The 16,790-nt window shown below is 38.9% G+C and overlaps 1 protein-coding gene across 1 annotated transcript; it reads left to right on the top strand.

Moving 5' to 3' along the window:
* Positions 1-211: 211 nt before the first annotated feature.
* LOC101475912 (S-adenosylhomocysteine hydrolase-like protein 1) lies at positions 212-15,834 on the top strand. Its single transcript, XM_014408940.3, has 17 exons — positions 212-726; positions 3,761-3,872; positions 4,156-4,299; positions 6,300-6,400; positions 6,738-6,840; positions 7,678-7,772; positions 8,133-8,239; positions 8,325-8,441; positions 10,497-10,560; positions 10,700-10,788; positions 11,042-11,112; positions 11,493-11,587; positions 11,742-11,840; positions 12,114-12,182; positions 12,513-12,591; positions 12,756-12,876; positions 13,033-15,834. Exons 1-17 carry the CDS (start codon positions 547-549, stop codon positions 13,037-13,039), a joined length of 1,653 nt encoding a protein of 550 aa, XP_014264426.1. The 5' UTR covers positions 212-546; the 3' UTR covers positions 13,040-15,834.
* Positions 15,835-16,790: the final 956 nt, after the last annotated feature.

Here is a 16,790-nt window from a genome sequence, read left to right as displayed (position 1 = left end):
CTGTAACTGTAAAGTTAAAGTTACATACGTCCGCCATATCTCACAAAACCGAAAGTACTATACTATAACGGGATCTAATATGTCAAATTTGGCCAAAAGGGCAATATATATATACATTAAAATATAAATTAAAGGACGTGTTCATCGTTCGTTACGTGCTATCCCAGTTACCCTGAACGTAGCTTAACACGCGAGCCGCCCACTCAGTCTGTTAGTAACCGCCCACAAAGTTGGTCAGCCAGGTGACAGGAGAGCCAGCCGGGAAACAGCACGGACCACGTCCCGCCTGCGTTAGGAAGTCGACTACGTAACGATTCACAACCAAATCAAAGTCGACTAGCCAAAACCACCTGCTTAAATCCTGCGTTTATTGCCTGCTTTCACGTGCTCGCAATCTGACAGCCTCTTATCCGTCAGCAGTTGCGACGTAACCAGCTAGCAGTTCGAGGACACTCATAACATAACGCTAGCCTCTGACGTTAGAGAAGACTCAACGGTTGGTTGTTGTATTTCTGTCCGGGTAAAGATAGATAAGCCAGCAGCGAGATGTCCGAACCGGTCGGAGAGGCGAAGCTGGAGGTGAAGCAAGCGAGCAAAGAGGTGAAGGAGAGCGAGAACGTAGCGGAAAAATATTCAGCCATGACCGTGAGCAAAAACAGCGAAATAACCATGGGAGAGCTGTCGACTGTCTTCAGCGCTGTGCCCACTCACAAACCGGTTAAAAAGGTAAGTCTGCACCAGGTGTAAGCATAACGGCACCGAGGAGGACCCTTGGATAATAAAACAAACCTCCAAGGCTCTTTTTAGCGCGATAACAGCACTTTATAGGTGCTGTATCTTCTTTGTCAGACTTAACCTTCTTTTTGCAACGTGAATACATTTTACTAGAGCTCAAAGACTTCTGATTTTAAGAAAATATATTTGGTACTAATGAGTTATATGTCACAGGGGGTTAGGTATCTGTGCACCAATAACAGTCCACACACATTGCTATTGCGTGTGACAAGAGAATTAAAAAGTTGTTTAAACCCACATTAAGTAATTAAAGAGTCACACGTCAAGTCCAAAGAAACTTAAGCATTTTCTGCATGTGTATAATGGCTCACACCTCTATTAATAACTATAAAACTTTATAATTGTGCATTTTTATTCACATATTACAAATCCCAAATTTACTACAGTTTCAGCACACTTTCAGCAGCGGCTTCTGACCTGAAATTGCGAAACAAAAGAACCACTTTTTCCTTGTAAAACTTGCAAAAAGTTATTTGACACACTCCAGGAACAAGGAAGAGCTGCGCCTTTCACTTTTGAGGCTGAATGGACAGTGTTTGCACACTCCATATAAGTTACACTGAAGTGGACAAATCACAATGCACAATGCAACAGTTTTTGCATTTGGAAAGCATATAGCTCGACATGGGGCTCGGAGTCTGTCAAATGCAAGAGTCAGCATGCTCAGCCAAGAACATATTAGGCAGACGTTCCTGTTATACTTGACTGTTTCACATCCTCATACTGTTTTAGGGAGGATCTTTACACTGAAGCATCACTAGCTTGCAAACAGGAGCCAAACATTTGACCCTAAGTTTTTGTATTGTTGAATTCAAAATAGTTGTGCTCAGCTGATATCAAGAAGAATTGGGAAATGTGAACATAAAGGACACTTATCAGCATGTCCTCTATGACAGCACAGTTGAGATTACTGACCTTTTATTTTAAATGTAATGCTTATGTATTCTTACATATTTAGTGTAAGACATTTAAGTTTCAAGCTTACTAATTATTTACAGTTGGAATTGGAGGGATAATGGTTAAGTCTGGGCTTCCTGGAGTTCTGATATCAGAAAGACTGTAATCTCTTTGACAGGCATTTAAAATAAAGCAACAAGTGTGATTAAATCACAGATGGCAAAGAAGAGTATTGTAACACACTTGGGGGGGGGGGAAAAAAAGCACACACAAAAAGAAGTTTTAAGTTTTCCTTAAAATATTGCCAAATGGTATGTGCTCAGATTCATTTTTTAAATATCTAGCCCTTACTTCACCTTTAACTTTAGGTTCCATGTGGGGAATATACAGACGGATGTGTCTTCCTCCCACTACATAAAACATGACTACAAAAAAAAAGGTTTCATTTCCTCTGAAATACATTTTGTTTATCAAATGGCCGGAAATAATAGGAACATGCACAGAGTCCTGATTAAATATAGTAATACAGACTCAATACGTACTCAATCATTCTGGTAACCCCCCCCAACAGCTCACATAAAACAGTATGTTTCATTCAGTTGGGCCTTGGGACCCTGAAACCTACACCACCCTACTGAACTATGTGGTGTTTTTCACCTAAATCACAAGAAGACTGCTCCTCATTGTCTTCTGTTACCATGGTGTTTAGCAGGTATGTGGATGGGGCACCTCAAGTCAAGATAATTAATTGGAATGATGAGAATATTTCATTTACAGTTGTTCTATTCATGTTTTATTTATATAGCGCCAAATCACAAAACATTTGCCTCAAGGTGCGTTTATATCGTAAGGTTAAGACTCAACAATCAGACGACCCCTTGAGAGCTAGCACTTGGCAACTGTGGGAAGAAAAACAAATGGCAAACTGTGGAAGTAAAGCACAGATTAATTGTTATGCATGTATATAATTTATTGTCTAGGGTGATCTTTAAATCTGATACTTGGATACTTGGGTCTGATACTCCAACACATTCCAGAAACTGCTGAGGTGGGGCAATCTCCCTGTCCTCTGTTTGCATTGGAGCACCTTGAGAGTGGAAAATCCCTGTCAACATACGTTTTCTTGTTGCTGCAAAAAAAATAAAAAATAAATAAAGCCAAAAATACCCCAAACTGTCCAGGCATGAAGTTAGTTACCGGTACACACAACAAAGATACCAGTCCGGTTTCTTCATCTCGCAGAATTGTGTACCGTTTGCTTTAAAGGGACAAGGTTAAACCCTTATCGTGCAGAGAAATATTTTATTGGAGGCCAAAACCCCCCCCCCCCCAAGATGAGAGCCTGCAGCACACACAGGGAGTAGGACTGTTTCATAGTTCTGAAAAGTAATCAGTAGGTACAATTCAGGCTTGCACTCATTTCACGTCAGTTGCTTAAATACCACAACAATGTGAGCAAAATGTCACGTTTGGCTTAACACACTGCGCTGGAACCAGAGCTGGAGAGCTTTGTTTATGTTTTAAAAGGTCATATAAGGTGATTTATTATTTTATTTTTTCCTGCCATGTGTACGCCCCTGCAGGGGATCAAATAACACGACAGGGAATTTTTCGACGTCAGAAAAGCCGAGAGTCGATAGTAACAATCGTTACACAAGCACGAGTCAGATGGGGTCATCGAAATCAAAATATGGCTTGAGCAGCTTAATTTTGGAACATCAGTCTTGATGATGCAGTGTCTGCTGGGCTATAGCCAGACATCCATTTTTGGTAATAAACTGAAATGAGCTCACAAATGTGAGGGGGATTTTTATATTGCCAGTAATTTTCTTGGATTCTGCTCCATTCAAATCTATTAAAGTCATTATACTATACAAGAAAGACAAAAACAGCTCTACTCTGGCTCCTGAAGGACTGTAAGCAATTAACATTTAGCTGAGCCACAAGAAAATTATCACAAGACATTAAACTGCTTGTCTGTGTGTGTGTGTGTGTGTGTGTGTGTGTGTGGCTTACATTGTCTGCCCTCTTTTTTTTTTTTTTCTTTTTTTTTTTTTCCTTTTTTTAGCAAATCCAGTTTGTGGAGGACAAGCAGGAGTTCAGCAGGTTCCCCACCAAGGCAGGCCGTCGCTCCCTGTCCCGCTCCATCTCCCAGTCCTCCACAGACAGCTACAGCTCTGGTAAGAAGGAGCCAGAATCACGTGTGTGTCATTTGTGATGTAGATGCAAAAGATTTTACACTGTGTTGTATTTACTAAGCTGTACAGTGTGGAAAGGGAGATAATGAGAGGAGTCTGTTAGGCCATTTGATGACATCAATATTCGTACATTTCTTTGTTATAGGTTTTGTGGTAATGCTTCTTTTTGTCATCCTCATCTCATTTTGACCTTCAGCAAAAATGTTTGCTTAACTTCCTGAATCTTGAGTTTGGTTGGTGTTAATAATAAAACCCTGTTTTACAGCTGCATCATATACGGATAGCTCTGATGATGAGACCTCGCCACGGGACAAAACTCAGGTCAACAGCAAGGGCAGCAGTGACTTCTGTGTCAAGAACATCAAGCAGGCTGAATTTGGCAGGCGGGAGATTGAGATCGCAGAGCAAGGTCAGCACGAGGAGCGTGAAGTGATCTCAGCATTTCATTTAAGCAACAGCTACTAAATTTACAAGTGTTGTGGAGGAAAACAAAACAGGAATCAAAGGTTAATGTTTAAGTAGCAATGAATAACACTGTCGCCTAAAAATAAATCCCCTTACACAACTGAAGTGTGACATTTCAAGGGTATAATATTTCACCCTGAACATAAGGTTATTTGAAGTTATTTAGTAATGTGAGTAACTTTCTCAGTCTGTCGCTGCTGTAAGTGATATTAATTTGTTTGTAAAAAGGAAAGTAGTTGTCATGATATCACATCTCAAAAGATGTTAAGATCTCTAGCACATAGGGCTGTTCGATATAACAATATATATCGGATGACAATATAAAAACATCTATAGTTTCATTTTACCCCATCATTTGTTTTGTGGTGTCGCAAAATAAACTGTTTACGGCAATATATTTTCATCGTTTTGATGGTCACTGTAGTGGCTATATTCAATTCTTAAAGTTCTCTCTTTCTCTTATATTTTATATAACCACACTACTGACGGACAAGCGCCTGTTTTTATGCGTTGTCGTTATCAACAGCAACAGTAACAGCATCGCGTGTCCGCTTGTTTATGTTCCACATAAAGCTTTCACAATAAAGCTCAAGATCCTGTTGAGACTTTCCAAAATAAACTGAATCACGTGAAAGAGCAGATTGTTTACGGATGACAATTAAAAAATGAGCCGCCAGGTGCTAAAAAAATAAACCTTAGACTCAAACGTTAGAACAGGCAACCCGCAGCGCGCTGTGTAATAAATACAAAGAAAATGGCGGCCGTTACAACTTATGTCTAAAAATGTATAGTTTCATGCATCGGTTAAAACACTCGACTCTGGGTAAAGGACGCGCAGCTGGAAACACTTCACGCAAGTCGAGCTGCCCGAGATTCACAGAATTTACAGATAATTTGAAATTTTTGTGATTTATATCGTTATCGGACGATAGAATTCTTATATCGGGATATGAGATTTTGGTCATATCGCACAGCCCTACTAGCACATTGTCCATTCTTTCTTGCTTTGGATCAAAGAACTTGTGGTCAAAGGAGCTTGCAAAGAAAAGCGTCTGGACTTCTATAGAAGTCCAGACGCTTTTCTTTGCAAGCTCCTTTGACTACGATGACCTGGATGACTGAGAACCTTCACAGACACAAAGAACTTGTGCTTTAATAAGATGAGCCACATGGTTTTAATCATGTCTGGATATGATACAGAATAAAATCTTGTTAGTCTTATCATACAAGATTTAAGTATCTGTGCAGATAAGTGTTTGATGCTGAGAAGCAGGCCTTATTAATGTGCCAGTTACGAATGTAACAACAATATTTTATAATCGTAATTTAAAACAAAAAAATTCATGATACATTTATAGTTCACACTTAAGATCTTTACTAAATTTATCAATCAGTATTCATCTGTTTATAATTTTCAGACAATAAAAGATTAACATGATTCCTGCCTGTAGTATTTCCTATAACATGAAAAAAAAGAGAAGGAAAATCTGGACATGATTCATAAACAGACTCTGCATTATTCAGCAACACTAACATTTGGAACCTAAAGCAGCATTTTAAAGGTCTGTTTGCTGGCAAAATGTCACTGAAGCAGATGGGAAACTTAAGCTTGTTCGGTGCTGCTGCTATTGCTGCTGCTGTTATTTAAGCCCTGGTCACACAGGCCTAGAGGCTTGCTTTATTTAAGAAATACAAAACACAAACAACAATAACACTACATATTTCCATCCAAGACAGAAAAGTAAAACCTGTATATTTCAAATAGTCCCTTTATCCATCTTTCAAAAAATAGCCAGTAGCTCTGTATAAAAATAACTGCCTTTAACGGTTTAGTTTTATTCTGTAACGCTTGCTAAAAGAAAAGGATGTATTTTTTTTTCTACTGCATCGTCTGTGTTGCAGTGTTTCCCACTGACTATTTTCATTATGTAATCTTGTTTTCAGATATGTCGGCACTGATCTCACTCAGGAAGAGAGCACAGAGTGAGAAACCGTTGGCAGGTGCCAAGATTGTGGGCTGCACTCACATCACTGCCCAGACTGCAGTAAGATTCATCTCTGACATCGAGCTTCAACGCCTGAGCAAAGACCGCACTGTGATTGTGTCTGTTCGTCATATAGGACTTTAAATCACTATTTAACTGCTTCTTACTTCACACAAGCTCGTGCTTCCTCTTATTATTATTATTTTTAATTAAATGAGTAAAAAGAAAATCTATTGTATTTCAATTAAAATGTATGTAGCTGGCTGTGTTCATGGGCTGTCAACAGCCAGATGATCCCAAAGAGTTAAAGATGATGTATGTAGACGTGGGTCATGGTAAATTCATGTGTTATATAACAATAAAATACACTTATTGTGACTGTACTGTATGTTTTCAGGTGCTGATTGAGACTCTGGTTGCTCTCGGAGCTCAGTGCCGCTGGACCGCATGCAACATATACTCCACACAGAATGAAGTGGCTGCTGCCCTGTCAGAGACAGGTAAGCAGCAGAGATGGTGAAGAAGCTCATAGACCACGTTGAGTCTTCTAGGCGAGCTTGATTGCAAACAACATTGTGATAACAGCAGAACACAGCATCAGATAAGGCTTCTTTTTAATCTTTAATGAGCAAAGGTTTGTTCTGTTGTGCGAGCGTCTCGTGGCTTCTAAAACCAAGGTTACGGTTTGTAAATGTTAAACTCATGACAGTTCATCCCTGCAGACTTAATGGGAACACATAACTCTGTCCATGTAGTGAATTAGCAGCACTCTTTATGCCCTTTATCTGCGGTTGCTATGTGATGGTCAAAGTGTGCATTAAATCTTCAGAGTAGACTCGTCATGATCGGGAAGGCTGGGGGAGTCTCAGTGATCCTGCATTTTTATTTTATTTTTTTACAGGGTGTCTAGTGCTCAGTTAATTATTGCTGTACGTACTGTACTGAGCTGTTCATTAAACTGAAGGGCACATAGAGAGTACAAATGTCTGCCACTATTAAACTGGTCTCAAACTTGCTTTTACACCCAGTAATCATATTGGTATCATCTGTTTGGAGTATGACACATTTCATTTGAACAAATACTATGTCATGAAAAATCTTTGGTTTCCACTGGGATGAGTGAGATATTACATCTATAATACCAGTTATCAAGCGAAGAGGTGAATTTGACTGTATTCACTGTCTTTATTTAAGACTTTATGTATGCTTTCATGCAGTTTATCCAGTTTCTGCTCTGTGAAATGAACGAGACAACGTAATTGCTCATCAACATTGAAGTGGTTTCTTGATATGACGTACTGCTACTGAGATATTATCGCCCATCTGCTATGTTTCAGGTGTGGCTGTGTTTGCCTGGAAGGGGGAGTCTGAAGATGACTTCTGGTGGTGTATTGACCGCTGTATCAACACTGAGGGCTGGCAACCTAATATGGTTGGTGGAAAACATTTTTGCCAGGTGTAATATGTGAATGATGTGCACAAACAGCAATGTTGAAAAGCCCCAAATAACACCAGAAGAAGAACCCGTTCATTAATAACAGTCTGTAAATATTTAATTACTGAAGAGAAGATGAGAAACGCCACGCTCTGTTTATAAGATGTAGCAGATGTAGCCATTCTTGTATTTTGCTTGTTTACATTATTGTATTTTGCACAACTCTGTTGCTTGTGAAGCTCGCACACAAGAATTTCACTCACATGTACTGTACCAATGTACCTGCACATGTGATGTGACAATAAAAGTGATTTGATTTGATAAGAAGATGACGAATCTTTTCCTCCTGCTTATTAGATCCTGGATGATGGGGGAGACTTGACACACTGGATGTATAAGAAATACCCCAACGTATTCAAGAAGATCAGGGGCATTGTGGAGGAGAGTGTCACTGGGGTTCACAGGTAATTTATTTTTGTATATGTGGATATTTGCTTTCTTGACACATTTAGTTGCAAGCCAACATGTTTCCATCATGTTTCTGTCTAGGTTGTATCAGCTGTCTAAAGCTGGAAAACTGTGCGTGCCTGCGATGAATGTAAATGACTCTGTGACAAAGCAGAAGTTTGATAACCTGTACTGCTGCAGAGAGTCCATCTTGGATGGGTGAGTAAGCTCGGGTTTTAAATGTTTTGCTCATGTATAAACAATATTACAGTTTGTTTGTTGGATAACTTAAATAACATGGTTTAAGGGGGGAGGGGAAGGGGGAATCCAGTAATTTTAGTAACTTTTCTAGAAGTGATAAAGGAGAACAGCTTATCAACTTATTTAAAACCTTTAGATATATGTGCTTTTCTTTATACAAATCCATCTCTATGTACACTTGTACTTTATATTTGAATCAATGTAATATAAAGATCAGAGGGAGCTAAGCAAGGTAATTTTGTGTTGTGTTATCATTTGTCTACAAGTGGGAAAATCTGGCAGAACAGGCCCTTTATGGTCTGCTTTTCATCTCAGCATCATGTTAGTGGGGGCAAACACAATGTGCTTAAATCTCTGGATGATGGTCGATTTGGACTGTGGGTAATTCTTTTGGCTTTTGGGTCAGCTTTTCACAGGAGTGAAGAGAGTGAGGAATAAAATGGAGAAAATCTTTTTGTTCAGCTGCATCACTTGTGTTGCAAAAGGGTCTCGTGACCACGTTGTAAAGAAAAATAAGCATATATCACAGCATTATGAATAATGCTGTGATATATGCTTATTTTTCTGATTGTTATTAATGAATTAATAACAATCATAATTGATGTTACTGGAGGACGGACAGCCTCATATGCTGCTATCACAAAGAATGTTGCCGTTAAAGATCTAAACTTGATTTTTAAAGAGATGTTACCCTTGGAAAAACTTGTCTAGTGTGAACATTGCAGACTCTGCAGTCTCTGAAACAGCCTGACAGCACAGTTACATTTATAACCCTACTGTTATTTGGCAGCATAAAAGGTCTAGTGTTCTTTAACAGTGTGTGCACATTTCTGCATGGGAACAGTGCTTGCTGTGCTTTTCTTTGCTTACTGCCGAAAATTTATTGCTGTTCCTCTGGATTAATTATCAGCAGGTACAATGTTGTCTAGTAGCAGGTGTTCCATTATGAAATACTAATGATATTTCCTCGGTTAGTGACCAGGGCTAACTGAGAAAATTGGCTTCCACATTACTGTGTAAATTTAATTTGAAGTGGGCTTGTATTGGAAGCAGGTCTTATTTTCTAATACCCTCTATTTGACAGGTGTAATTTGTCATATTTTTGGTGCCTTGCCTAATCAGCTTGTTTCCTTTATTAAAGTTATTGCACTATAATGAATATTGTGGAGAACAGCGAGCCACTTCTGATAAGGATTGGTGAAGTGGCTGGAGTTTCTCTGCAGACAACATGAGGGGCTCACTTTTCATGCCTGCATCTCTGCCGAGGGATTGTTCTTAACCCAGAAACCCACTGCACTCCTGCTGTCACAGCTTATTTAGTCTAATATGAATGACTAACTGAATTATATAAATATAATGGGACCAACATGGTAACTTGCTATAAATGACTGTGTGTAGGATGTTTTTATTGCATGCATTTAACATGATACATGTTATTACATGAATGTTGGCATTATCAAACCTTTTTAAGGAAACTAACTGATGATATTCTGCACAGAAACCATAAATACATAATTAAAATAGCTCCGTAGGACACATCTGTAAATCTTTTTAAGTCTTAATACTACTTTTGGTCTAACTCGTCGAACAGTCCTAGTATCAATCTCATTGAACACTACCCAGAGCTTGTGACCATGTGTTCAGGGTAGGAATGAGGATCGACCTGCTTTCACACTCATTTCTGTCTTTAGCACAGCAGACCGGGACATTGTCAGCATCATCGAACACATAGAGTCAATCAGTCAGTCAAACTCCCAGATTCATGAGAGACTTAAACTGCTCCATTTGGGGCAACAAAAATTCCCCGGACAACATGGCTCTTAGGATCACTAGAGCGCACAGACTCCAGTGTGACAATGTGGAAATTTGGGATATATTACAGGGACTTCTGATACAAGCAGTGCCAAATAACATTTTACTGTGTGCCATAATTTTGCAAACACCATTACAGATTGGCAGTTTTGTTTTCCAATTCTACAAAATGTGCTAATTTTGTGTCTTAAACGTCTGTAGTTTGAAGAGAACCACAGATGTCATGTTCGGAGGCAAACAGGTGGTCGTATGTGGTTACGGCGAGGTGAGTTGTTTCCTTTCAGTTTATCATTCTGCAGTAATCATAATCGCATTGTTGTGAAAATGTGTGAGACATTTTAAACATGCCCTTTAAACTCTTTTCTGTAGTTTGCCATTCATGAATTATTATTTTGTCTTTTCAGGTTGGAAAAGGTTGTTGTGCTGCTCTGAAAGCATTGGGAGCCATTGTCTATGTGACAGAGATTGATCCCATCTGTGCCCTGCAGGCCTGGTGAGGAAAACATGATGAATGTATCGAGCGATATGAACAGGAAAAAGCTGCAGAGATAAAACCGAGCTGTCCAGAAAACTGTTCGTGTTAATTATCTGACAAAGATATGAAAAACTAATGATCAGCTTTAACTCAAATGCACTACACACCCAATCAACAATTGATTTGCTTGTCAGTAAAAAGATTTTCCAGCCTGTCACTGTCCAGGCCTGAGCTGAATTCAGAATCTCTTCCTTCTTTTGTGTATAAATAGCATGGACGGATTCCGAGTGGTCAAGCTTAATGAAGTCATTCGCCAAGTAGATGTCATCATCACATGCACTGGTAACTACATTTAATACACTGACATTTTTATAGCTTTTTAGGGGGCAGGGATAGCTCAGTAGGTAGAGTGGTGGCCCCATGATCGGAAGGTCGGGGATTCGATTCCCCTGAACAGCTACCCTGAGGTACCCCTGAGCAAGGTACCATCCCTACACACTGTTCCCCGGGCGCCCAATGGCTGCCCACTGCTTCACTGAGTGAATGGGTTAAATGCAGAGAGGAATTTCCCCACGGGGATCAATAAAGTACACTTTCTTTCTTTCTTTAATATAACATAAGAAGTTTTAAGTTCATGGAGTTTTCCACTGCTTCTTAGGGCTCCAGAGCGTTTATTTCTCCTGTAATAGATGAGGATGGTATATGTTTGTGCCTTTCTGTAGGAAATAAGAATGTGGTGACCAGGGACCAGCTGGACAGAATGAAAAATGGATCCATTGTCTGCAACATGGGACATTCCAACACTGAGATTGATGTGGTAAAATAGTGCTTTAAAGTATGATGGTAGAATTTAAAATTTAATACCACGATTATAACCAGCAGGAACAAACATATAAGTAAAGATCAAATAAATATTCTGTCATTTTAAATTATCACAAAACGAGGTTTACTTGTGTTCTCGTCTCAACTAGGCAAGTCTACGGACCCCCGAGCTGACCTGGGAGAGAGTCCGCTCTCAGGTGGATCATGTCATCTGGCCCGATGGCAAGAGAATTATCCTCCTGGCTGAGGTGACTGCCTGTGTCTGTGTGCCTTCGCTTATGCATTTGTGTCAGTTATAGCTACACAACATTAAACTGCGTTACAGCTATGCACGTGTGATCTCAGGTTGATAGCATCCTTGTTAATAAACAGTGTTGATCCAGTCCGATCCATTCTCCTCTTTAATGTGCTGTCATATCAAATCACTTTCAGCTTATGCTAGACTGTAACAATTGTGCTGTAGACCTTTGATTAAATTACTTTTTAAAGCCTGCGATAACGTGTTGTTTTTTGTCCAATAGGGACGTCTCCTGAACCTCAGCTGTTCCACTGTCCCTACCTTTGTGTTGTCCATCACAGCCACCACTCAGGTAACATGTAAAAGGATGTTGACAGCAGCTGAAGCTAGGCCATATTTGCTGTTGATGTCTGGTGCAGATAGCAGAGTACATAGGAATCGGTGTGGTTTTTTTGTTGTTGTTTTTTCCATTTTCTGTAATTAGATGGCCGTCCTCGGAAATAAGCTCATTTGCTGACCCTGATATGTTATAATACACAGGACACTCAACATCTTCACGTTGTTTCTGTTCATAGATGCGCTCTGTCATTATAATCAGCAGTTCATAATTTAATCCTGCGCTGTTCATTAAATTCATAATGTGCAATAAAATTTCAGCAGTGTTATTGATGTTTGTTTTCAGGCTCTGGCACTCATCGAGCTGTACAACGCTCCAGAGGGACGTTACAAGCAAGACGTTTACTTGCTTCCCAAAAAGATGGGTAAGGATTTAAATACTTAACCACTGCCTGTATTATTTACATGTTGAAAGCCTACAGGCATTATTTATGGACGCCTGCAAGAATGGAGTGCATGAACTGACAGATTCACATCTTCTGTGTGTGCGCCCATTTCTTTCTTATTAAAGGATGTCTTTGTTTTTCAGATGAATATGTTGCGAGTCTGCATCTGGCCACGTTTGATGCCCACCTGACAGAGCTTAGTGACGAGCAGGCAAAATACCTGGGTCTGAATAAGAACGGCCCTTTTAAACCCAATTACTACAGGTACACTTTTACACATTTTAAAATTTTAAAATGGGGAAATATTTTGAAACTTATATTAACTTATTGTTATTGCACTAGGTTGTTTGCCAACACATAAACAATTTTTAAGAATTGTGTTGCATTCACATTATCTTTTTTTGTTGTTGTTATTCACAGGTATTAGTCTGTCTCACCTGAGAACAACAGCATGTGGATGGTTCCTGATTAGTACCCGACCTCCAGGCAAAAAAAAGATTTGTGTATTGTATTTTTTACCCTTCATGGGACACATAGCTCTTTTACTCGTATTTTAGTGACTGTAGAAAGTTTTGCTGCTTTACCAATGGCACCCAAGCTGGCTATGAAAAGTGAAGCGTATGCACTCAGCTCATGTGACACATGCAAAAAAAAGAAAATATGATTTTTTTTTTTTTTTTTTTTTAATTGCATGAGTTTCCATTCTGGAAGCTGTTGAGTATATCAGCATATTGTGCCAAATGACTGTGAGAGGAGGGTTGTGGTTGTTCAAAAATATTAGTTGTTAAACATGTTAAACCCACACGGAGCACTATTTTTGTATAATCATTCCCTCCATGTACTGCAAAGCAGTCACTTAAAATGCCAAACCCAGGAATCTCAGGAGCTTACTGTGCTTTTTATGCACTTTTAGCTCCTTGTTTTGGAATTCTCATCAATATTGTGCTTAAAACTGTTTGCAGTCTTTTCCTTAAAAACAGACAAGCCAACAATTGCAAAAAAAAAAAGTGACGTGATTTAAACTCCTGGTTGTTGTTGTTGTTGTTGTTGTTTTTTTTTTTTTAATTTCTTCTCTCAGGAGTAGGTGGACCAAATCTGAGTTGAAAGGCCAGTCGATATGAGACTTAATGTTACTTTTAAACTAGCCAATGATTTGGCATTAATCGGATGTCAAATCAGTTTTTCCTGTGTATCTGCTGAGTAGGCAATCGTTTGCTTACAGATGAGCCATAATAACCTGATGAGCTGACTGTAAATCAAAGTTTTGTTCCTCTGAGTATTTTTACTGTCCAGTGGTCAGAAATTGCTCTGTGCTGCTTTAAACGTTTCTTCCTGCTTTGATATTAAAGCACTTAATCACCTTATACGTTCCATACACAAGATGCACTCCTGTTGTAGTATCCTCACAATTAGTGCTAACCTTGACTGGGTATAACAGAAACATAAGCGCTTGTTGAGCATAGCAAATGTAAGAGCTTGCCATTTTTTTTTTTTTTTCTTGAAAAAGAATTTGTCCATTTATGAGGTTTTGGTGTCTGGTGAGAGTTATATCTGTACCTCAGGGCATTCAAATATCTCTAATTATTTGTAAATATATGTCAATGCATCTGCACTATCTAATCTTAGTATTCATGTGTAATCTGTTGGTTTGAATTGAATATTTACAGCACCTCTGTAAATTAGAGGGATATAATCGTGTCTGTGATCCGTGTCATTTGTCAGGTTTAGCTGTTGAGAGTAAATTGAAATTGGCGGCTATGTAAAGCTAGCTGAGCATTGTTACATACAACACATTTATACTGTACATACAGCAGCGTCTGATGAGCTGCTCTCATAATGCTGTGTCTTGTTAGATTTGTCTCAGGACTCTGTTAAAGAATGCTAACAACGGAGAAGTAACTGTCATTTCCTAAATGCTCTGGGACTAGACACGGATGAGCTTTGTTGTATTAGCTTTACCTCCCGTTATCTTGTGGTATTGTAGTTATTCTAATCCAACACAGTATGTGTGTTTCCAGAAGATTATGATCATTTTAAAGGCTTACGCACTGTGAGGCGTAAACGCTTGTGAGGCTTGTTAAATGCAAAGTCACATTTTACTCTGTTATATTCACATGTGATATTTTTTTTAAACAGTGGGCACTTTGGATGACTGAGTTGAGCAACTCATTTTATGTCTAAACTAGGTATTACACAGATAGTTGTATCTTGTTGAACTTGCAGCTCTTCAACACATTTCATTGTGCTGTATCGCTTTACAGTTGACAGCACCGCTGTTCCTCTCAAGTGTTTGACACCTTGTTACCATTTTAAAATAACACGCCACATGACTGAGGATCCTGTTTCATCACCGCACTAAGCTTAAACCTGAATTTATAGAAACTGCGTAATTCATTTGTGCAGTAATTTTCAATTTGAAATGAACAGGTTGCCCCCCCCCCCCCCCCCCCCCCCCCCCCCCCCCGTTACGCCTGTTGTTTATTGAATAGTAGCCTACAGTGTGCTACTGCTAAGTGCTTTTCATCTTTGCACTAACAGCTTTAAGGGCATTACAACCATGGTTACTGATCAGTTGACAGTGCCTTGTAACTCAGTAATTTATATTCACATGGACCATCTGTGCGTTTTTCTTTTTATCCATGTTATTGCCCGTCGCATTTATTACCCTGCAATATACAGTTATAGCTATGCAGCAAAGAATCCTCAGCCTTTCTTCTGTAAAAATCAGTGTTTCACAAATTCCATAAAAGGTATGCTAATAATTACTGTAAACAGTTTGAATAAGCAGCATTTTACATTCTGATATTTACCTTTTACATTTATTGTGATGGGTTTTTTTTATTTTTTACCTTCTCTATGTTAGTTCTTGTAATAATGGCACATTTACTTTCATAATGGCACTCGGAAAATGCTTCGCTTTATAACTAATAGTGACAGTCACTTTAACCTAGTTGTTCCTCTGTTATAGAGACAAATGAATGTTATACTACTGGCACAAACAGCTTGACTTTTGTTAAATTGAAGTTAATCAGTATACCACTGTGATTTGGAAGCTGTACATTGTTACATTTGAATACAAGGTTGTCTACATTATATAGTACCTATAATGTTTGCTTATTTTTCAACTTTGTTTCTAGTTTGTTTTCATAATGTCAACTGAATACAGCTTGTTAAATTTCTCTTCACTTTCTCCTTTAATAAACTCCAGTTTAAATTTGAAAATGGCTCAGAAACATCATTTTCCTGCAGACAGACAATAAGCTTTACACAATTTGATTCCATTTAATTTATATAGCACCAAATCAAAACAACAGTTGTCTCAAGGTGCTTTGTATTGTAAGGTAATGACCCTACAAAGAAAATAGAAAACACCAAAAATCCTATGGCCGCCTAGGAGCAAGCACTTTGGTGACAGTGGGAAGGAAAACTCCCTTTTAATAGGAAGAAACCTCCAGTAGAACCAGGCTTAGGGAGGGGTGACCATCTGCTGCAACTGTTTGGGGCCAACAACAAGGGGAGGAAGACGGGACAAAAACATGCTGTGGAGAGCCAGCAATTAATACTAACTAATAATTAAATGCAGAGAAGCATATAAACACATAGTGAGTGTTTATTCACTTACTAAGGCCACAGGCAAAAATATGTGGGTAACTGTGACAGCGAGTCAAATGGAACAATAATTTTTTTGTGTTCATTTCACTCAGCATAATCTTTTTTGGGCATATGTATAACTGGGGTGACTATGCCAGGTGGGAGAGCAGGTCATTTCTAATTGCAAGGTTGGTCCAGCCTGCATACCAAACATCCCTGAGCAAGATACTAAGCCCAAGTTACTTCTGATGCATCCATTAAAGTATAAACGTGTGTGCATGTTGGACAGGAAGCACTTACCTAGAAAGAGCATAGGGAAAAAAGTGCTTGTATGAATGGGTGAACTAGTTATGTAAAGTGCTGAATAAACGCAGAATAAGAACTAGTCCACTTACCATTGAAAAATAATGTAATTATGATGGTTAGAGTTGTGATTAGAAATTTACATCTACTCATGGGCATGAATGACGCAGCAATTTGGGGCTTTTAATGATATCCTGTGAACAAGCCTATGATTGTAGAGAATACATCTTTAATGGCTTTACAAAAACTGGTAGCACAAGCTTGGGATTTTCTCTAATCCACAC

Source organism: Maylandia zebra, linkage group LG5 (assembly GCF_041146795.1).
Source record: "Maylandia zebra isolate NMK-2024a linkage group LG5, Mzebra_GT3a, whole genome shotgun sequence".
NCBI classification, from domain to species: Eukaryota; Metazoa; Chordata; class Actinopteri; order Cichliformes; family Cichlidae; genus Maylandia; species Maylandia zebra.
The sequence above is the reverse complement of the archived record's forward strand: the minus strand, read 5'-3'. Positions and strand labels throughout refer to the sequence as shown.

Bases quoted from the DNA above. Each gene is read 5' to 3' on its own strand.
- LOC101475912 (XM_014408940.3), top strand. From the start codon at position 547: ATGTCCGAACCGGTCGGAGAGGCGAAGCTGGAGGTGAAGCAAGCGAGC. The intron at 11,841-12,113 runs GTGACTGCCTGT...TTTGTCCAATAG, and splicing joins GAATTATCCTCCTGGCTGAG to GGACGTCTCCTGAACCTCAG. The intron at 12,592-12,755 runs GTAAGGATTTAA...TTTGTTTTTCAG, and splicing joins CTTGCTTCCCAAAAAGATGG to ATGAATATGTTGCGAGTCTG.